This window comes from Aythya marila (assembly GCF_965140915.1).
Source record: "Aythya marila genome assembly, chromosome: 4".
Classification (NCBI taxonomy): Eukaryota; Metazoa; Chordata; class Aves; order Anseriformes; family Anatidae; genus Aythya; species Aythya marila.
Genome location: NC_139045.1, coordinates 7,249,758 through 7,273,489, shown reverse-complemented (window position 1 = coordinate 7,273,489; position 23,732 = coordinate 7,249,758). Strand labels below are relative to the sequence as shown.

The following is a 23,732-nucleotide window of genomic DNA, read 5'->3' as shown; positions in this document are numbered from 1 at the left end:
ATTTAAAGCCGTGCTGCTGCACTCCGCAATGCACAGGTGAACTGCTGTGTCCATGAGAAGCCCCAGTGAAAACCTGCCCCAGGTGCATGCTGCAGGAGAGTCTCAAAACAAGACAATTTCATCTGAAATCAAGAACGTATTCTTGAAGTAACTATTTTTATTCCCTTTTCTTATATCAATCACAACTATCATACCAATATATTAAAAAAAATAACCCCCCCAAAAACCCAAACCTTGATTTTATACCAACTGTAGAAGCCATAAACTGACTCCAGCAGAGCAACATACCATTTCCTGGAAAAATTCCCTCCGCTGAAAGGGAGGAAGAACTGTATTTTCTATATTTAGACCTCAGCACAGTACAGCATGTTTTCTATTCTACTCAGAGACATCAAATGGAAAGTTCTAAACATTGGCTAGCAATTAGTTACTCATGTTCATGTGTTTGGGGGAGTGCAGATGAAGGTAATGAGTTGCTGTTGTTTGCACTGATTTCCCAGATTTTTAGTTAAATGACCCTAATGCTTTCATATTTAATCATCTGTACTCATGGCTGTAGCAATAACTATAGGTGACAGTGGTTCAGTTGGCTTCCTTTTTAATGAGATGTTATGTGGAAAATGCACTTTCCCTTCATTTAACTCTTTCCTAACAGAAGCTAAAAGAGTTAACTTGCACACCTGGACAGTAAAGGACTTTAGAAAAGGGTAACTGCAATTTTCTTTGTTGATGTCTTTCGTCTGTCTGTTGGTTTCAAGTTCAGCAAAAACACTGAGGGAGATTTTTCAGAGCCATAATAAACAGCAGCACTGTCTAAATAAATCAGTCTTTAGAAAGTTCCAGCAAAGCTCAGTTGGGTGGTAGATTAAAATATTAAGTTTGCTGTTCGATGAACAGTAGAGAGCTCTAAGTAATCATTAAAAGCTGTCCTTTAACAGAAAATAACCAAAAAAATAAACTTACCTTAGCACTGAGAAAACTCTAGCCATTTTTCCTATTGCTCTTATCTTATTCCTTATAACCTCCTTTCGAGCAGCAGCTGTTGCTCCTACGGAAAATACATTAAAAATAGTTAGAGACTTGTAAATAATACATCACTGCTCTGAACTCTAAGTAAAAGAAACATCATTTTTATACTTCAGTTTGCCAAACTAAGCCATATCTGCTCTCAAAGCCAAAAATATTTTTTTATCACTTACAGCTCAAGACTAATCACTTCTGAACAATCTAGTTATTAGCATCTTTAGAGTTGCGATCCTTTTTCTGCTACAAATTAAACCAGCATATTTTTCATCAATATATTCTGATTTTCCATTTAAAAAATATTTTCAGAGATCAAACTCTTTTGAAAACAAGTTACTTTGAAAATTGTCAAAATGTCAAAAGATATTCGACATGAACAGTGTTCAAACCAGAAAGTTAAAAAAAATGGGATTTTAAAAACTATTTCTTGAACCTGCAATTTTAAGTGAAAAATAATCATGTTTTGTTTAATTTTCTACAAAAGGGATCGGGGTACATTTAAGGCCAAGAGGATCCTAACACGTCTTTCACATCCCTAGCTGAAAAGCTTTTAAAAGGTTATGAAGCCTAAAAGAAAGAGTCCTGAAAACCAGCATGATAACGTAAGGATAGTGTTGGCTGGTAGTAACTGGCAGATTTCTTTAGATAAAACTTTCTTCTCATCATGCTATAGCCTGCTCAAACTTACAATTACTCTCAAATTTATGAACTCACAAAATACATTGCCTTAAAAACATCATACGCTGTAACAGTGACTGTAGTTCAGCTGATTTTGCATGTGTAATTGCTACCAAGAATATTATATACGTATAAAAGAAGAAAACCACCTTAATGGGGAAAACCTGTAATTGTAGAAGTTATCAGAACTAGCTATTTTTTTTAACAAGGAAAAGTAAAACACTCCGCAAGAAAATGCCACAGTATACTAAGTAAACAGCTTCACTTAATTATCAAAATCATAACCACGTACACCCAAAAGTTCTCCCCAAAGCATTCTGAACAAAAGGTGACCTCGGCTCATATAGATGCTGTCTGACAACTCCTGCCCCTGAGGTTCAAGAATGCGACTAGAAAAATACCCCACCAAGATACTGCTTCCTTCTGTGCTGTGCCAGAATTCAAGGGCAAAATGAGAATTCCTATCTTCAGTTCCTAGGCAAGCCCTCCATTTCATTGAGCAGAATCCATTGTAGAAAGAGCCAAAAATCAGGGAGCCAGAGCAGCAGAGATGTGCCGCAGAGCAGCAAGGTGCTGCTGAGTGCCAGTGATGGACAGAGTAGGTGAAAAGCAGCAGAAAACATGGGGCCTTGCCACGCAGGCCTTCTTTCACTGTATTTAAAACACGAAGTGACCTCAGCCAGAAGGGGTCGGAAGGAAACACGGGCTCCAGCCGTTCGGCAGAGCGCAGGAGAGGTCGGATAGTGCAATGCAGGAGATTTGTTGGGCACTTCTCAGGGCCAACTGCGAGATAATACTCATCGCTGTGGTTTTCTCCGCACGTCTCTGCTGATGGCGGCCCCATGGTTCCACTATCAAGTGCTGTTACCTGCCCTGCTGCAAATCTCTCAATTACAATTACACTCCTAACAGCTTGAGACAACTCCTGGAAACACAAGGATTGCTTACTGCTATTTACCAGCTGACTAGGTGGTCTGGCTGATACTCTGGCATTTTAGAAGAGGTGAAAAGGATGTACCTTTTTTTTTTTTTTTTTTTTTTTTTTTCCTCCTGTGCTTGGATTTCAAAACAAATAATAATCCTTTGCAAAACTTTCAGAACTGAAAATAACTCAAACTCCAGAGCTGTTCAAAAGCAGGCTAAATAACCTGAAGAACAAATATCACAGGTAACAACACAATATCTCAGGATGAATCACACTACAACTCTTAATATCACGGTGGAGAGCAGGTTCAACCCCTTAGCAGAGCAAGGGGTATTTTATAAGATGGGAGCTTGATAGATGCACAGAGAATTGTGCAGAGCTCTTTGTACAGTTGCACATCCCCACCCAGCCTGCATACAAATGGGGACACACGAACTACCTTGCATTTACTCACAGCTACCACCATCTGCACGCTGAAGTGCTTGTTACTCTAAGCTTACACACTGGTGTATCTTCCTCCACGTGTCAAGGAGCACAAACTAGCTGTCTTATAATCATGCATGTTACTCTTGCCTTTCCATCTCTTGGGGCGGCCATTAAATGTGTTATTTCCAGACATTTCCAACTGTTGTTATAACCTGCCTGAATTAAGAGTCCATTTCTCGAAGTTTAAAATGAAAGAAACTATGCCTGGAACAATGTCTTTCAAATAGAAGGCTAGTTTAGGGCATAAATGCCTCATTCTAGGTGATAAAGAGTGGGAGAAAGGGCTGTAATTCAGCTGAAACTGAATTATATCTAAATGCATTAGTAAGAGCTTAATGAAAAATTTAAACAGCAACAGGTTCATCAGGAAATAGAGGGGATACATTCCTACCTCAGTTTCTAGAACCTCATGAGGCCACTGAAACCACAAGGTACATATGACAAGGTTTTCATGTTTTCATCCTTTTTTTCCCCCCATGAAAGCATTAAAACACAATTTGTACTTTCTTTTGGGTCTCACTACTCCTTTATTGCAAGCCCACACTGTTCTAATTAATCTTATAAGTACTTTTGACCTTTTTCCAACCAGTGTTTAATTTCCAGAAGAGTTGAGAACTGGAAACCAGGAATATAATTTATTACTGAAGTAAAATACAATGCTCTACCCACATATGAAAAATAAGAAATAAAACCACCCTCAATCATAAAACAGAACAGGCTCAGAACGACTATTTTTTTTCTCATCAATACATATACTTTACTAAAAGACACACTAAAAATTTCTGTCTCTATTGAATTCCCTAATTTATAACAGATCTGTGAAAATGACTTATTTTTAGTGTTCACTGCTCAATTATTGGTAATGATTTTATTTATCCTTATTTTTTTAAAAAAACTTTATTTGCTAAATAACGCACCTACTATTGCTGCATGACATTGCCCTGCTAGTTTTGACTCAATGCTGCTAACCTGATAATATCTGGATTCCCTAATCATTTATACATAAAACTTAGACTCATGGTTCAAGTGCGTCTACTCTGTTTTCGTATTCTGAAATTCACCATTATGGAAAATCTTTATGAATTACCTCAGCTACACTTAAACATATGCTTATATGAAAGTAAATAGGTCATACCTTGAGAACTGACTATGGGTAAAATGGTTAATTTTCATGTCGGCAAACATTGTCTAATATCCCCATACATACTTTTAAAAACAAACTATTCTTTCAATACCTTAAACCCTATTTGCATGAAGAGAACTAAAACAAACAAACCAAAAAAGCAATATGAACACAACCAAGGTTAAAACTGAACAAATATGGGGGGATGTAGAATAAAGGCTTTGAACCTTACTTCAGAAATTTAACAAGTTCTATTGGAGCTCAGATTTGTAGCATCTAAGTAAGTATTTTGCAAACTGGATATGTAGGAGTTAGGTAAAATTTAACTTAGACCTTCATATTAAGAAGTAAAACAATGAAAAATGACGGTAAACTCTGAAGATCGTGTGAGAGGTAGGATTGAATGGATAGAAAATACTGATTAAAAAACAACAAAAATAAATCTCTCAATGATATCCTAATATATTATGTATGATCTAATTAAGCATTACGAAAATGATATGAAAGCAAATTAATTAAACTTAAGCCTTCCAATTTAATACCTTTCTTCTGTGCATAAATGGGATCTTCTTATGAATTCCAAAGAGGGGGGGGGAAAGAAAAAGATCAGTGATGTTTGCAGAATGAAAACAAAAAATAATAAAGAACATTTGACAACATCAATGGAAACGCAATGTTTAAGTAAAGTCTGAAAAACAGAAAAGAAACAAATTAGGCAGGGAACATCCAAAAGGAAAGAAACAGATTGAGAACTATGGGGGAAAGAAAAAAGAAAATAAAAAAAAAGAAAAAAACAACTGTTTTCAGGTTAAAGACTTGTTAGTAGATTTGTAGGACACTAACATGCAGGCAGATCAGCAGGTAAGCTTAGCCTTGGTGCTATGATCTCTTGAATTTTCTTCTACATTATTGCAGCTGCTTTGATAAGGCTCAATCACTTCTCAGAAACAGCAGATACTAGAAAGATCTCCATCCCTCATCCCACACCCGATTTGGGGGTGTGCCTGCCTGGTACCCATGCATTTGCCAGAATCGTCCAGCAGCTTACAGTTAGCAAATCCAAGCAGCTACAAGGCACTGCATTTTAAAATCAGCTAGTTTTGAGAGCAAGATGAGAGCAACCCTCAGAGCCCGGGCACAATTGCACCATAAGAAGTATTTTGGGGACATAGGTTGTCTAGTGCATGCTACTAGGCTGGTTCAAACGCAGAGCACACCGATGTGCTGTACTGGCTCTCGTGAAAAAGGTTTTGGGTATGGAACAACTAGACCCCACCAGGAAAAAGTAAAAATGCCATTAAAATGCACTTCTGCTACTAATTCACAAAGGGGAGGTACGCATTGCTGCCCAACGTTGCTGCTTTGCAGGAAGAACAAGAGTAAAACTGTAAAAAACAACCTCCCTGTCTTTCCTAGTTAAAAATTAACTTATTCATAAGATATGTCTGTCCTGTCTGCCTAGCTAGCATCACGAACGCTCTGATCAAGGCACTGGTAAGTGACCGTGACCTAAAGACAAAGGCTTGGCTTTGACTTGATCAGTCTCCGTGTCAGCTGCTGCAGAGCTTTCCTGGGTGTAGTGCATTGCACTGAAGACCTGTGGCAAATCCCACGTGCTGCTGCTCACAGCGGAACCGGGCTACGATCAACAGCACACGTCTGACGTGGTAATTCGGTGTAGTCTCAGACTGCAGCACTTCGCTGCGGGAGCCGTGTTCCAGCCGAGGAATAAACGCTGCACCTAGCGCTATGCCAGCAGCTCTTTCCGCAAGAAGGCTGCGAGCTACAATGGTAAAGGCAATACCTAAATTACCTGCGTTAATTTCTAAGTGCCTTTATGCCAAATCATGATAGCGATGCATACAAAGCCAGGAGAGCGTTTGTGTCAAGTTGGCTATTACATTATTGCACACTTTTAATTAGCAGCTTCGTTTTCCAATCAAATGCAGGAGGCCAGAAATGTTACTAATTAAAATAATCCAGGATTCTGACTGCATGCTGGCTGGGTACAAGTATTTGTAGCTCCTGTTGCTAAGCAATACGTTTGATGCACAAACCACTAGCTAACGTTCACCTAGGACATTTTTTACTGGATCCGATTATGTTGCAACCACCGTAGTGAACAGGAAAGAAAACATACAATAAGAGGAAGCTATGAAAGATGAGAAAAATTTAACATAACATAACCTCTCATTTTTAAAGCAAGTGAAACCAAAAGGCCAACGCAGGCCACCAGGGAGATACGGTGTAAAGGGCACTGCAATCACTATTTAGGTTCTCTACTACCAGGCATACACAAAAAACATCTCTAACAAATTGATCATATCCCCAGGATATATCTCCTTCAGCAAAAAAGAAAAAAAAAAAGGGGGGGAAAAGACAGGAATACATGCTGTTGGGCATCCTGCTCATGGCTAGATGCAACATGCATGACTTGGAACAAAAAGATATATTAAAAAAAAAAAAAAAAAGGCTCACAAACACCATGCAGTGAGGTCAGGCAGTACTGATGGGGCTTTGTTTTGAAAGGGAAAGGGAGTGAGAGGGGAAGACAGAGGGCAAGGAAGTGTAAGAGAAGGTAACAAATGAATGATCAGTGCAAACCATAGCGATGGATCATTCTCACTACATGTGGGAACCCGGGTCAGGGCATGTTCAAACTGCAAGGAGAGAAAGGAAATCAGCAGCGAGCCCTGAAAGCTACAGGTGATGCAAAAATACTCATTGATTTTAAAGAACCATCAAACAAAATGCGTCTGCTGTCGCAGATATCAGGCATTTCCTTCTCCGGGAAAGACTGCTAAAGAAAACTGTCAGTGGTGAGCAGGACTGTGCTGCTGCAGTCCTCCGAGGAAGCTGGACAGAAATTGTGAAAAAACAGTGGAAACGTTGAACCACTACAAGCCTGTCAACACACCGCCCTCACAGGAACAGTTTTAAACCCATAATCTTTCCAGTTTGCTTCACCAAGAACACAAAGAAAACACCTTGTACTTTCTCCCCCTAAAAGGGGATGCTCTAAGAATAAATAAATAAATAAAAATTTAAAAAAAAAAAAAGGAGGAAACAACTACCTCTGAGAGAAAGATCATTTTCCTTTGCTGTACAGAAAATAAATCAGAATGCACTGGGAAGTCATTACAGGTATCAGCCCCTACTTAAATTTAAATCAACTCTCAAATTTCCTTTTATGCCCGAATCCTTCGGTCTCTCCCATGTGTACAGTCCCCACGGGCCCAGTGCTCCCAGTGGGCTGGAGGAACAAGAGTACAGGCTCTGCAAGCTGCAGCACCGCTGCCCAGATTTCCCTTCAGAGCTGTGAGGGGATTATCTGGGGAAACAGACACGAATGGACACCAACTGCAGTTTTAGCTGCACATCCTAAAGAGGAAGACACTGCTAATGTCTTTCTTAAAATGATGTCTTACACAGAGAAAGCATTCATACCAAAAAATCTCAAAGTAGATTTAGACAACGGTATTAGCTTTACAGTACCGGGAAGGGTTTAATTATTCCTCATCTAGAAATTTTAACGCTGCTGGATATAATTATGCAGTACACACACACACGCAAGCCAAGGGGATTTCAGCCTGCGTTCCTGCTTAGGCACCTGTAATGCTGCAAACGCCACGCCTGGAAGCGTGCCATGGCAAAACTCCCTGGGAGACAGCTGCTGCTCGCTCCTCACAGCGAGGAAAATACGCAGGGAACACAGAGCCCTCCTGCAGCTGGGGAGGGCTCCTCTCATCCTCACTGAGGAATTATCCACCACGAGAGCATCTGTCCTGGAAGACTCCCTAATATGCCTCTTCGTTTGTGGCCATGAGGTTGACAACCTGCTAGAAACCTAGGCATAGGAACGATGAGGCAGTAACATTTCAGAAAAGGACTGCAGCCACTGGCCTACCTGTGCTCTGTTTAGTGTCAAAGGACGTTTATAGTACAACTCCGAGAGAAAAGATTAGGCCAATGCTGAACTGATTTAAAAATCCTTCCCATAAAACCTTTGCTTTGGCAACGAATTCAGTGAAATTTCAGCCCGTGCTTAAGTGCTTTCTGGAGCCAAGGATTTGAAGCACGTGGTTTGCCTGCTACTGTATTTAATTTGACACAGTTTTTACTCATTGTATGCCTCTGTGCTGTTTCACACACTGCTTTAATTACACAGTAGCTACTTATTTAAATTTCATGAGAAAAAAAATCAGGCACAATATTCAAACAGGTGTTTTCTTCTTTGCACTGATTACTGGTTTCAGTAAATCCAGTCTTTGTCCCAAGTCCTGCAAGATAATTGCTCACGTCCACACTGTGGCGGCTGCAGAACAGGGGAATCCAATTGGCTTTTCAGAGTAAATGCAAAGTGCTATAATCCGTATCCTTCTTTCCCATCATAAAGGAAACATGTCAAAATCCATGATTTAACTTCCTCTTCCAAAGATTAAGAATAAAGGCTCTGAGAGAGAACTTTAATTATTAATTATGGTTTCATTAAATATTTGTCTTACTTGATAGCTCTTCATTCTCCCCATTCTGTCATTCTACCTACAGACATCATGAGGATATTTCTAGTGGTTGCTTGGTAGTCCTACTTTTCCATATGAAAACCTAAATAAATTCCTGTTCTCTAGATTTTTATTTTTGTTTTTTTTTTTTTTTTAAATATTGAAAGCATCCATAGTAAGAACAGCAGCGATGCATGGGATTTTTTTCAGCTTTGCTCAATTGAAAAGGAATATTCTGGAGAGCTGCAATTTTCTGTTAAGCTGTGCAAGAGTAAGTAATGGCTAATGAAATAAATTCACTTCCAAGAAATTCCAAATTGCAAGATATAAAGTGTCCTTTACCATCAAACCAACAGGAACATGGCAACTTATCATCATATAAATCCCAGCCCAAGTGATAACAGAAGTGAACATTCCTTTCTTCGTAGCAGAAATGTCAGGTCAGAACATTCTCTGCGGCTGTACAGGTTGATTTTTATTGATTAAATTGATTCTTAAAGCCTTTTAAATACACAAGTGCATTAAAAGTTGTGACGAACAAAATATTTCAAGTACAATTCTTCCAAAGTTACAGCGCCTATATTTTGGAATGAGCTCTGCAAGAAGCTGATTTTATCGTAAAAAGATAATTTCATCGATATGATACTTTCTGTAGGAATTGCTGGTGTATTATGCATAAAATCAACACTGTATCCCCTCATGACATCACAACTGAGATTTCATGGAGGGGAAATTTTTATTTTATTTTTACAAATCAAAACCGAAGGAGTGAGACCAAGGAAAGATTTGTACTTTTAGCTAGGGTTAGAACAGGGCAAGATTTCCATTAATTCTTTCCAACACATGCAGTAAGCAAATCCATTGGAGTCTAGCATAACAGTTGCTTTCAGCAGCACAGAACTTAAATGGGACCCAGAAAATTATCCCAGAGTTAGTAAATAAACCTTTTAAAGTAGTTTCAAGGCAAACAATCTCAACCAAGGGCAGGAGGCTCTTACCATCAAAACCATCTTCCTCTGTCCCTAATTCATCATCTGAGCAGATGTTCAGCACATTTACCAGCATCTCTGTCACTGAAATGGAAAACAAAATGCAAGATGTTGATGTCAGGCTTCCCTGGTCAGTCAGAGAGCAAACTCTAGCTGTAGTAATGTTAAAGAAAATTCAGTACACAAATGGCACTTGCTTCTTAAACATGGACCTTATTTTATGCATGCAGTAATATAAGCATGAACTGTCTTGTGTAGTTTTTAAAAGGGCAGTCTGTATAATTTTACATAGAAATTGTTCCAAATATATCAATCACTGCAGCAAATGATTCTTTTTTCTAAACAAGTGTTTACAATCTCTCTTTTTGCAACTGCCAAGTACCTAACTTTTGTTTTCTCCCCCTCTGCCAATTTTTGATTTTCAGTCACATTAGAATTGACTGCTCTTCTCTTGCTGCTACACTGCAGTAGGATTTGAATTCCCTGCATAGCCAATGGAATATCAATCCAAATCAAAAAGTCACAGCAAGAAAGATGACCAGAAGCTTTCATTTCTACAGAAGTTTCAGACACTGTAGTTTTAGTTCAAAAAATATTAAAGGTTTTGAGATATCTATAAAGGGACAGCATGCCTAGAAATCTAGGACAAATGGCACTGATACAAATGTCATTATTGGTAAATTCAGAATATGTTCAGCTTGCTTACTTTGCAACTCGGGCATGCAAAGGTCAGCATCAGGCTACCCCTAACCCCAGTCCATTTGGAAATGGCAAGAGTGTGACACTAACCAGAGAGCACACAGAGTGAGAACAGCAGGGGAAAAAAAAATCACAACCAAATAAATGGAATTCAGAGATCAAAAGCCAAAGTTATGAGGCAAAATGTGAAATCATTAGCAGATTGATAACAACTGCACTAGATCTACATATAGTAAGCACCATTAAAACTGTTACCTGGCATGTGCAGACTTGCACTAGCTACACAGGCTCAAAAGTGTTTGTTAAAATTCTCTTCTGTGACACCTATGATGTTTGAAACATTAGAAGGGCAGGGCAAAGCCATATTTTCCTAAATTAGTGCAAGATTTAACATTTTCCTTTGACAGTATTAGTGGAAAGACTTTTGACACTAACATTGACCAGTGTTACTAACTGCTTTCTACCTTGGTTGGCCTTTGAGGAATAAAAAAAATCTATAAAAGAAAAATAAAATGCTGTGTTGAATGTTGACTCTTACAGCCAGTGAGTTTTGTTTTGCAGAAAAAGGGAGAACACTAATTTTACCTCCTCTTTCCCTTCTCAGGGCTTCAAAGTTTCCAAGCAAGTGGTAAGAAAGTCCACTGAGAAGACAGGATAAAAAGTATAAAAAAAAGACCAAGGAGGAGTGTTCATGGCCTCGGGATCTCGCTGAGTCTTGACTATCCATTCTGCAGCCTCACCTGAGGAGGCCATCTATGGAAAATGACCTTACAGAGCACCTTACAGAACTGCATTGTGTCTGGAGAAAAGGCTTGTCCTATGAACAGGGCCTGACTGAATTTATGGCCGAGCGGAATGAAAGCGTTTTATCTGCCTCACAAGTCTGCAACATGCATCAGCATGGATTATGTAATGTCTCCATTAGTGGAAACAGCTGTCTCTTCTCTGTTAATCCCCGCTTTATTGTCTATCTGTTCTGTTCACAGAGGCCTCAGGCACGTCACCAGCAGCTTTCCTGGTACAAAAGAGTAGCTACAAACAAAGCTGGTCATGACTGCAGGTAAGAGCCATAGCTGGCTGTACTTCCAGTTGCTTATTAAGAGAGAACTGTTTTTCCAAGCAGCTTTTATGAGTTTATTATAGTTCTCTGGCAGTAATTGCTGTTGCAGCAACGTACTAAAATGGATGGATCAAAGCAAGTCTCATCTCAGGCCCCGAATAAAATGACTCGGGGTTTAAGCAGTTTGCACTATGTATTCATTTAATATGTTAGACTAAAGTCTTTTTCATGCCTTTTATGTGCTTGCCATTCATAGCATGAAGTTGTCTTCAGGCAAGATCAGGAGCATCATGTTTCAATAAAACATCAACTATGTTTTAGGGCGAGTCTTCTGAGGCACCATGCACTCTGGGTGGAGACAGGGCTGAGAAGCAGATTTTCCTTCCAGACATCCCTCTGCTCTCAAGGAAAAGTAAACCAGAGCGGGTCTTAGCATCACCAGCTCTGTATTTACTGATGAAAAAGCAACCCATCATCATCTTATCGAGACAGGTCAGCGAGCTAAGGCTGTAACCATGATGTAGTGAAGTCTGATGTGCTGTCCCTCAAGCAGTGAACAACATCCATGGGAATTCCCCAAAGCTTATAAAGTAACAAGCAGTAAGAATTTTATTCAGTGAATTCACCTCTGGCCTGCAATGCCATAAAAATCTATTTTCACTGCAGAAACAATATCATAGCCTGGAAAAAGTAGAAATCAAAAACATGACAAGTGTGATTAACCATTGGTAATTGCTTGTCCCTATGGCCTGTTTCTTCCAATTTGTCCTCAAAAGCAAATGATCTGTCTTCAAATTATTGTTGTCAGTTCAAATAAACTAGGCCACATGCACAGTGACTTGCAAACCATTCTGCAGCTTCTGTGAACACGGCAAATTTACCTACCTTTCTCACCCACAAATGGCAAGGACCAGGTAAACACATCCATGAAATTTGGAAGCCAGTACGGATGCGGGGAGCAGTTGAACTGTCTGATATTCATAACGTTGTTTTCGTATTTCAATACTGCAGCTAAAATGGGGAAAAGAAACAAAAAGAGATGTCAGCAACGTGTACGACTCACTACCAGACCAGTAGCGCTGGTAGTGTTCAGTCTTCTAGCTGCAAGACGGGCTTTCAACCACTTGACCCAGCAGCAGCACTTGACCACTAGTTATGATAGGATACAGCCTCAAAGAAGTCACAAGTCATTTCCAAGCTGAAAGCGGTGTTGTCAGCTTTCCCTTGTACTAATTTGCATTGTTAAGTGAATTAATAACTCTTTGAACAGACGCAAACAGCGGCTCTAGGATCTGCCACCATGAGGGAATCAGGCAGCCTTCCATACCACACTTATCTGAGCTCCTCACAACCACGCTGGAGATAATAAATGAAAATGTTTATCATTCAGATTTTGAATGCTGCTCTTTCAGTGAACATTTTCCACATGTCTCATTCATTGTTAATGTACAACACATGATACTTTCTTCTCACATTATTTAAGCTATATGCACATGAGACTGTGTCCCCTATAGTACAAACACATAATAATAAGGATTTTAAATGCTACAAGACAAATCCTACCATTCCTGTCAACAACTGTCAACAGAAAAAGGAAAAAAAAAAAAAAGACTACACCTGTTAATGGGCAGAAATAGAGGTATTTGTGACATAGCTACATATAAGCTTTTTAAAGTACCTTGTCAAGTTCAGTGCTTACTCGTGATAATGGACTTCAGGTTCATACCTGAAACAGGACCTGATTGACCTTAAGTTGTCTATCCAATACTCAGAACAAAGTAAAAACAAAGTGTCACAAAGGACACGAGTAAAAAAACAGCTAATTGTTTCCAGAAGAAACCACACGGTACCCAGTGAACAGAGAGAGGCGAAATATCAATTTGGCTAGAAAAGGGTAAATTAATAACAATGAAAAAGCAACAGATGACATAAAACGAAGTCTACAATACACCTAGATAACTGCCCTTATCAAAGCTCGTTTTCTGAAGCATAAAGTTTGCCCAACATTATGCTAATACCATGTTCCACAGCATTTCTAGACTTCTGTGCACTTTGAAATTATTATTATTATTTTTTAATAGCTGTAATTATCAGGTTGCTGTAGATGACTAAAATTTCAGGTCATTTATTGAGACCACCTGGAAGAGCACAGAATGGGGATGGGTGCAACAGGTGTTTGGATCACAGGTTTGTTTGTTGGCTTTACAAGGATATATTGAGGGAGAGCTTTCAATAATATGGGGTTTCAATAAAAATCACCGAGCGCTGGATTTCTGTTGTTTGCTTTATGGGCTATCTGCCCCCACTTGGGAAAGAGTAAAGCAGTAAATCTTATCCTTTCCTTCTCCACTCCTTCAAAATTTTTATTTTTTTGTCTTCTCACAAAAACCTTGATAACCTTCTTGTAAAATCTTAATAATGCAGTTGAAGACTCAACCCGGTAACGGCATCTCTAACATAATTAGCGTATAATTTAATTTACAGATTGTGCTTTTTAAAAGTCAGTAGTTTCTAGAATTATGCACATGCACAGAATAAATGTTCTGTATGGATGTGAGCAGAGCCATTTATGAACAGAAGAGAAAATATTTCTTCGCTCATGGAGAGAAAGGTAATTTTGAGACGACCATCTAAAACCAAAAGGGACTCGTAACTATCTCCAACACAAATAAAAGTTCCTAAATAATATAGGTACAGGACTGCAGACAAGATTTTTGATCAACATGGGGCTAAGTCAATACATCTGAAGGTTACATCCACTGTAAAAGGTGCTAGTGCCTTACATTTTTATTACTGGAAAAAAAGAAGTGGGTTTTCAGTTTAAAAGACGGCTCAATGGACTTAAAATCAAGTTTGCTGGTCAACTCACTACTAGAATCTACATATAGCTGTGAACATAACATAATTCCCATTCAGGTGCTTACCCTGCCATAAAAATTACTTCACTGTGTTCTGCTGTTAATGACCTGATCACGTCACAATCCTAGTTCTGTAGCTGTAGACAAGCTGTCATCAAATACTGGTTATGCTGAAGACAACTTGCCGCATGTGTTGGACAACACATATGTAACTTTATGTAAATAGGCTTTGATTTGCCTTTTGAAGCTCTGAATTAAGCCATCCAAATGAAAACTAGGAACCTGTGACCCTGGGAACGATCCTCCTCGGCTTTACTCAAAGAAAAATGACTCAAAGAAGGAGCACGCATGACAACACCATCATAAACGAAACAGCAAGAATCCAAAGTATGTCAGAAACATACCACATCAAAGATACAGATTAGAAGATATAGCATGCCTTGTTTTCCCCCTTCCACCTGCCTTTGCACTTGTGCCTCACCTAGGAGGAACGTAGTTAACAACCAGTACGGGCAATGAAGTTGTATGACTGCAATATGCCAAATACTATAGGAGATGCCATGTATCACAACACTGACTGAAGGGGGTGAACAATCAATTTAATTATTCATCTCTTTCCATTGACTAAAGAGTGTTTCAATTGGACAATAAACTTTTTTTTTTTTTTTTTTTTGTACTGCACTACATTGTCACTTAGTGCAAAAATTCAATAGCTTGCTAAAGGTCTTCCATTTTGTGGCTGATTTGCTAACATTTACATGAACTTTTGCCAAACACTCTTCATTTAAATAAACCACATTTGACTCTTGCCCATTCAATCTCTTTTGGCAGCCATTCTGCTTTTCAGTAAAAATGGTTTAATACTGGTATTAGCAAAAATGAGAGAACTAGCATCAATGCTCTTAATATTTCCATCATTTTTTGGCTGAAATTAGCTAGGGCAGATCAAAAATCATTCTCCTTCCATTACAGTGACACAATTGCATAATAAAAATAAATAGCTTGTGGCTTTATAGTAAAAATGAATCAAAACCACACAAAAAGGACTATTTAATGGATGTGAAGATTCATTTAGGAATAAAACTTCAACTTCATCATCTTAGTGAGCTGAGATAGAGTTTTTTTTCCTTTCCACTATTTCTTCAATTTATCATCAAGTTTATTTCTAAATTATGTGAAAGTTGAATAATTCAATTTTATAAGTTTTTTTTTTTTTTTTTTTTTTAATTAACTAGCCTCTAAAAAGGACCGATCTGTAAACAGAACAGTTGACAAAAATCAGATTAAATGGTTTTAGGGCTTTTATTTGGTTGGTTGGTTTATTTTGAAGGAAGATCATTTATTTTGAGATTATTTAAAAAAAAAACAAAAAAAACCCACCTTCATACCATCTTATTAATTTATCTACCTGAATGTCTTACTAAAGCAAGTTCCAACAACAGTATTTCAGAAACTTTTCCCCTCTGCAAATGACCTGTACAGGTCCTCCAACGACTTCAAGAGCCACTTGAAGGAAAATAACACTGTACAATAGAGCAGTGTAATAACAAAGAAGGACATCTTCTAAAATTACTCTACTCTTAAGAGGATAAAATAAGGTAGGTTAGATACCAGTGTCACAAATGCTTTTCTGAATTTATAATTTTAAATCTTTACTCTATATGTATAATGTAGAAAAAATATTTTTTTAATTAAGTAACTAGCATGATGCTTTGAAGTCAGAAGAAGAAAATGTTAGCCTGGGCAAGAAAAAAAATCCTTCTCTCATATAGTGGCAATTTCTCTGAGGTTTTCTGACCCCTTGCTTTCTTCTAGTCATAGCTCTGTTCTTTCTCTGTTGGCTCAGAAAAGGTTTGGGTGTTTCACCTCTTCTTCATTCTGAAGTCCACATTAATCCGATGCCTAAGTAGCTACAGGAGACCTCAAAGGCCCTGAAGGAGGAGGAACTGCTTGAGGATTTTATGACTACGGGCCACATGGTTGCTTGTTGAGGAGATAAAAAAGTGGAATGGGTTCCTTTGATTATGAAACTGGTAACTGAGGAAAACCCAACTCTCTCAAACAATTTCCAAGTTTAGTTGCTCGTTACCCAGTCCCTAAACTTCTCTTTCTAAAGCTGTACTCAGATGCTAGCAGACTAAGCCACCAGTAACAGTTTTATAGTCTATAATCACAAACCAGAGCAAGAACCTTATTTTATTATTCCTAAACAGCCACACACATTTTAATGTAATTTTGGTACTTGCTCTTGTAAATGAGTTTTAGAAGCCAATGTTTTGTAAAGTGAAGATGTGCAGATATCCCAAATGACATTATACCTCTTTTCCAATGCTTGTAAACTGAGATATCGGATGCTGAAATCACATTAGAATGAAATAAAACACTAATGCAGCAGACAAGGGGCATTCGTACTGTTTAGCTTTAAGCATTTTACCTTGGTACCTATGGCTGGACATACAGGTGGTGAAAAATAGGCAGGTGAGAAGCCTCCTTCCTTCAGCTAGGAACAGAGACAGCTCTTCTAACCTTCTCAGGGTCAAATATAAGCACCTGGTGCCACCTGAGATCCCCTGGGGGATCTCCTTGGCCTCCTTCTGTTAAAGATGAGCCTAGATCACTCATCTCATGTCAGACCTGTCAGATCTGAGTGGATGTCAGATCCTTCTGGCATCTCAAATGGCACTTTAAAAGCCTATATGTTGGGAGCTGAGTTAAGGCCTTAGGCAAAGTTAACAACATTAAACGGTATGACCTGTAGTTCAGAATTACTCAAATACATTACACAACCTGCTGCAAGTACTGCTGCATAATTGTTCAGTAATTGAAAAAATGTCCGTCAGAAGAAAACAGTTGAGCACGGCAGAAATATTAGCCTAGGATGAACTACGTGTTTTTAGGTAAACAACCTCAAAGTGATTTTCACAAACAAGTTAACTAATTTCCCCATCGTTTTTTCAGAGCACCCATCCTGCGTTTAGGAAATAAAAGCAGTGAAAGGTCTCGACTTCTTCGCGTTTAGTGAAGAACTGCAATTTCTGATGCAGTGCCAAGTTAACTCCAGCACTAGCTGCGCTCTCTCCTCCAGCAGAGTTGCCAAGTAACCACCGTGCTTTCTGCCCGAGACAGGTCGGGGAGAAGGGCTAGCAAAATGCTTAACGGAGTTTAAACACTGTCAAAGGCAAAAAAAAGAAAAGCCTTACAATGCCAAGGTAATGATGTAAATAACACAACACTGAAGCAGGGCTAATTGCAGTTGGAAAATCTTCCCTTGCAGAAATCAGAAGGCTTTTATTTTACACGTACAATTGTGTCTTCAAAAGAAATAGTGGCACAGCATTCAAGATTTTATCAATTGCCCACAAAAAAAATATTACTTATAACAAACATCTCTGCGTTGGCAATGAGATGGCCAAGATAGCCCAGCAGGTTCCCTTTAAAAGGTTTTGTTTCCACAAGGAGGCCTCGTCACAAAAGCAGTGATAAAGCGTTCAAGAAAATTGACAGGGCCAACAGAAGGTTGCACAGCTTTTCGTTCTCCTGAAGTGCTGTTATTTCTCAAAGATCACCCTTGCCTTCCAGGTACAATGCTCTGCCTTTTTCCAATACAAAAATAACTTTCCCATCAGATTCGTTTGCATCAGGTATATTTCTTAACGTATATCTACAGTATCCCACATGCTGATACTTTACACATGCTTCACTGATACGTTACTTATCGGATTTGTTAACAAGCACACCAATGTACATCTGCTCTTGATTTTTGTCGTCTTCCAAACCCCCCTCCCTCTCCCTTGCATATTTCCTTTGTTTCTTTCCATCATCTGCATCCTTTCAGCAGCAGCACATGTACTTTGAAGAATGTTGGAAGAGACACCGCGTTGGTTTTTTTTCAATAGCTTTGGATTCTCTGGTGGTTATCTCGTCGCTGTGAAACCTAATCGTTTAAAAATGTTCAAAAGATAATAGTCTGCGTCTTTAGACAGCTAGTTAAAATTGTTCACTCAGCCAAAAAGCATGCACATACATGCATGACACTGACATGACAGCCAGACACTGAAATATTAAGTACTGGCAATAATTTACAAATAAATTGCCTGACTCTCGAGATCCTCTCTAAAATCTTTTTGTTGTTGTTGTGGCACAAAGAGCATTACAACAAGCCCTAATTAAGGCAGTAAGAGTAAAAAGTAAAGTAAAAATTGAAATGTGGGAATGCATGTTTAAAAATTGTACAAGGCCACTAGATCACACAATGCAGTACCTTCTGGCAACCTCTTGCTCTGTTGCTATACCTAATTCCTCCTGATGATGGGTGCCCTAAAATCGAGGTAAATCTGTACTTATGCAGCTTTCTCAGAGTTTCTTGACCAGTACAGCCTTAATCTGAGGCCTCAGAGTCACCAGTAACTATCACAAAATCAACTACCACAATCAGCAGGAAGATTTTTGATCCTCTCCAACAACAGCAGTCTTAGAAGATAATCAATGTACCCGTATTTCTTGTAAAAAGATTTAATAATTATCTTAAAGTATCTTTTCCTTTGTGACTTCTAATAATATAATGCACAGAGGTTTGAGGAAGCTATGAAACAATGAACAGAAGCTCAGAAGTTGCCAAAAACGTATGTATACATTCCTCACCTTTGCCAAATGTTCTTCATTATAATGAATATGGAAGGCATTAATAATAATAATGAAGAAGGATAGTGTAGGGAAGAGGAAATGCACTAGACTCCACATATCTAGGTCGTTTCTGAGTCTTTGAATACTCTGAAAGCATCTGTCTCCATTAACTACAACAGGAACCCCTGACAGTAGCCTCCCAATTGAAAAAACTAATGCACGGATGTGGGTGGGCTGGGGTTGTGGCAGGACCAGCAGCCACGTGACAGATGAATTACTTCTCACGCAGCCTTCAAGACGCCGTGGCCAGTAACCAAAGGGATACAGAAAACTCCTTTCAGTGCCAGAATCCAGGCGGTCCCAGCCAAAAGCATATGCAAAGGGTCCATAACAGTGTTATTAACAGCAGATATGCTGAACGTGGCCTTCTTTGGGTACCTTATCTCAAGCTACTCCTGCTGAATCTCCTCTTGCTCTAGTAACGTTCCCTATCTACTACTCTCTGAGTGATTATCTGAAGCCAGTGATTGCTCTCCAGTGAGGATTGAACAAACCCTTAAAGCTGGCAGCCAAGCTCAGCCCTTGAAGTGCTCTGAAGACACACAGAAAAGTATATGTGCTTTAATGGGTATAAGAACTACCAACCTAGGATAGAAAAGGAGCATTCTTAGCCCCTTGCAGCTTTTAATTTCATTTCATTTTTTAAGCAATGCCATATTTAAAAATGACCCTGGAACACATCATTCGTATCAGTGGGAGATGGAGCCTCTCATGAATTTATGTAGGGTTATTTTACTAGCTCAAGTGACAACCAGAAGTGTACTAAGAATGTATTCTAGAAATGACAGGCACTTACCAGTAGGACAGTAACTACCTTTCCAAAAACTGTCAGTAACTGAAAATCCAATGATTTGGTTTAAAAATCAATCAGGTTCTGCACCGATGCACAATGAGTCAGCTACAGCAATTGTTCTGTAACACCTCTGCACGGACAAGCCTGCCTTCACTTACTGAAACCAGTCTGTCTGTCAGAAGCTGTGTTCTTTGCTAGTTCATTTGCTGCAAATCAAGGAAGTCAACAAGTGGCCGTTTTTTGTTTTGTTTTGGTTTTAGCTGATTTAGGGTGGCAGAGTTTTTCTTTCTTGAATGGGGAAGCAAGCACCCAAATGCTACCCAGATGAAGATGCATGAGTAAGATGCAGCATGAAAAAATATGCATGATGTACTTTATAAGCCAAGAGACAGTGCAATCAGTCTCATGAAATAACGCATCTAAGACTTCTAATAAGAGAAAAGGAGGCAGTTAAACCGAACAGAAACGCATTAGAAATCCAGCAAAGGTCAGCCTCTACATTTACAACAAGTGATACATTAAAGTGGCACATCAGCACTGCTCTCACACTGCTGCAATCTTGCCTGAGCTCACTCAGACCAGATATGCCCAGCAGTGCATCCAAACTTCACCTGTGACCACAGATAGTCATTGCCTCTCAGGAGCTGGCCATGAGCCTTTTACCAGGAAAGAGTTTTCACCAGTTTTAAAGCCTGCCCGCCACAGCAGAGAACCTGCAACAAGTGAAATGACTCTGCTCTGAAGCAGAAAGAACAGAAAGGCAGCTCTTTTTGCCACCCAAACTCTGTGGTTTAAAATTCAAGATTTTGAATATTATAAATCATTACTTTATAATTAACATTTGCTGACATGACAAAATCCCGTGTTGTTCACCCGTTGCCTTCACGTGCATAGGACTGCCCTCACATATTATGAAACAAGAGGCAAATGCTTTATGTCAGATTACTTCTACAGACCTGTCATCGGTCTGTGCTCTACCCAAAGCAGCCAACTCAGAAAGTAAACACACTTTCCACCAAGAACAATGACGCTGCCAAGAAAGTTAATGCATTCCTTGTCTCATTCTGCTCTTCTTGTGTTGCTAACAAGTCCCTATACTATTTACTTTTACAAAAATAGCTACTGAAAGCTCTACTTGGATGGTGTTTTTTGTCTTTTTTTTTTTTTCTCTCATTATTTTTTCCGCAAGTTAACATACATTTTGAGAACTAAGCGTACAAAATCCATTACCTAATAGTGAAGTATCTGAACTGTTTTCTCCCCATGCACACAGTTCATGGAATAACACCTTTTAGGTTAAAAGTTTTATAATACAGAATGGTGCCTGAGAAAGCTTTCTTTTGGAAGAAAAAAAAGAAACAAACAACATAAAACTTACTCCCTTTGCAGGCAAGTATCCAAATTAAAATGTCTCTGTTCAAGAAAGATTGATCTCTCTGCAATGAAAGTGCTTTCAATAATACCACTGGGAAAAAATATTTTCCTTTTCTCACAAACACAATAACATTACCTTTACTAGGAATAGGAGAAAGGAGATATTATTGCTCATTTCAAGATATAGGAGGGCAGATTTATTAGAAAGCTTTATTTTTAGAAACACATTTTTTTTCCAGTTCGTTAGAGAAGACTTTGAGAGACGCTGCAAGCATATGTATTTAATAGAGTCTTTATAGAGTGACCAGTGACTGCTAATTCATGCAACAACTTATTTTTGGCTAAAGGTATTTTATTTCCTACATAATAGTTTTCAAATGATTAATAAACAAAACACAGGTATTCCACTCCTTATCCACTGATGCTCTGTCAATGTTTGTTAGCTGGGTAGAGGGTCTGTGTGTACAAACCCCTTTAATTTTAAGGGGAGGAGCAAGGGGACAAACAATTATAAGGAGCAATGGACTCCAAACACCTCAGCCACAGCATTTCATAATATACTTTTCTTAGTTAATAGAGTGGTTCTTAGTTTTGTTTCCTGTATAACATTTACTTAATGACTTGCAGTCAAAATACAGAAATATCTTAAGGCATATTCGAATCTACAGTATATTCAGAGGCGTACATCTGCCTGTAATAAATTTAATTAGATTTGCATTATGTAATAAATTGAATGGGCATGAGCTAATAAATAGAGGAAATAAATGGATGTGAACTAATAAAGAGAGAAAGAAGAGAAAAAGAAAAACAATGTAAGAAATGTGAGTAAAGTACAGTCTACTGTATATTAACAGAAATTAAAGCTTACCTTTGTTATTGTATACATCTAGATAGTTTGGTGCTGAAAAAATTGTGATTAGTGAAGGGAAGCCTGTTGTTTGGCTTTTCCTGTACATACGATACCTAAAGGAAAGAGAAGGTATAAAACTAGTAAATTACTGTACTGGGTTTTACAAATGCCAAGACAGAAAGCATGCATATGTGCTTTTTAAAATCGCAAGAAAAGAGATTCTTCCTGCAGATTTATTCATTATTTCCACTTGGAGTGGCGAGGGAACCACACCATACTCTACTCAAAAGTACACCTCTGTCTGCAATTTAGCATGGCAGAGGTTGTTTTTTTGTTATGGGTTTGCTCAGTGCTCATCTCCGGAGTCAGGCGGCCTGCACACGTGCACATCCTGGGATGCTCCCAGCACTTTGCCTTCCACAGGACTGAGAGTAAAGGCTCGCACCAGCACATGCCTTGGAGGTGAATGTACTGAGGGGAAGGGCATGTCCTCCCGTGACCTCCCAGCTGCTTGCCCTTCTGCATGTGCAAGCGAAGGCAAGGCCAGGGTAGAAAGCATGAGAAAGGAAGGGGAAACAAAGGGTCAGATATTTTCGGTGCTATGTCTAATCTAATTTGGTCTATTCGCCACCTTATTAACGCCTGCATATTTTCATTACTTAACCTTGCTGCCTTTTGTAAAATAAAAGGCTTACTGGTCCAACAGAGCAGCATACAGTCGGTCAAGCATTAAACCTGCAAGTAACTGGAAGCAAACCAACCAAAAAGTACTTTTGTCTTACTCAGAGACAAGTAACACTAAATACTCCTCTTTAGAACCTCAGCAACAAGAAACTGAAGAGTCTGGCAACCGTCCACAATAGTTGCACTGAAACCACTGTACAGTCTCCGTGCAATCCCTTCTACAAAATTTTATTTTTCACCATTTATTGGAAAGCAATACAATAAAGATGAAATTTCATTACCCTTGGGTATTTCGTGCCAGTTATTTTTGGCAGAGTAATAGATTGCTTTTAATTGCATTGAGGTTTTTAAGTATGTGATAATTCAAGCATTCAGAACAGCTTTTTATATGCGCAGTGAGTATCGACCTCATTCCTATAATCTTGTTACTTTATCTTTCATTATTCTTCTGATTGGGTAAGGTTTTTACCTCCAAATAATCACAATAAACACATTAATAATTTATGCAAGATATGCAAAACTATTTATTCAGGTACCAATCCTTCATTATAATCTCACAAGTTTGGTACATTTCCCCAAAGAGATTATTTATTTATTTATTTTAAGTGGCAGAAAAAAATGCTGTCTTTACACTGGCAATACTTTCATGACCAAACTATCGACAACACCCAGTACCTGACCTGGGTTGTTTTTGCACACAGTATCTTTAATAAGACTCCTTAAATTCATTACTGATGCTCCTGCACAAAAATAATTTGTGGCCATCTTGAGTTCCCTTAGGTTATTTTCTTGCTAAAATGTAAAACCAGCAGGCCCAGAAGTTTCGTTCATGTACGTATTAAGAGAAAACAGTTCTGGCCATCAGAAGCCAAATCTCTTCCTAGGCACTGGGGCAGTCCATGCGTCAGAAGTCTCAGCCACACTTGCAAAATTTCTTTTACTGAGCTAAATTCGTTTTCCCTCCAACACTTGGCAACCAAATCACTTTGGGCCACTGCATGCCAC

The 23,732-nt window shown here is 38.7% G+C and overlaps 1 protein-coding gene across 2 annotated transcripts in view; it reads right to left on the bottom strand.

Annotated features, from left to right (window-relative positions):
* The window catches only part of PPP3CA (protein phosphatase 3 catalytic subunit alpha), a 192,831-nt gene that overhangs the window by 10,947 nt on the left and 158,152 nt on the right, over nucleotides 1–23,732 (bottom strand). The window contains exons 8-12 of one of the 2 annotated variants that reach the window (XM_082759507.1): nucleotides 22,062–22,156; nucleotides 12,371–12,496; nucleotides 9,736–9,810; nucleotides 4,778–4,804; nucleotides 964–1,048 (exon numbers count right to left, since the gene is read on the bottom strand). In XM_082759507.1, coding sequence (XP_082615633.1) covers nucleotides 964–1,048; nucleotides 4,778–4,804; nucleotides 9,736–9,810; nucleotides 12,371–12,496; nucleotides 22,062–22,156 — 408 coding nt within the window. The remainder of the gene's footprint in view (nucleotides 1–963; nucleotides 1,049–4,777; nucleotides 4,805–9,735; nucleotides 9,811–12,370; nucleotides 12,497–22,061; nucleotides 22,157–23,732) is intronic. The other variant, XM_082759508.1, reaches the window with a different exon arrangement.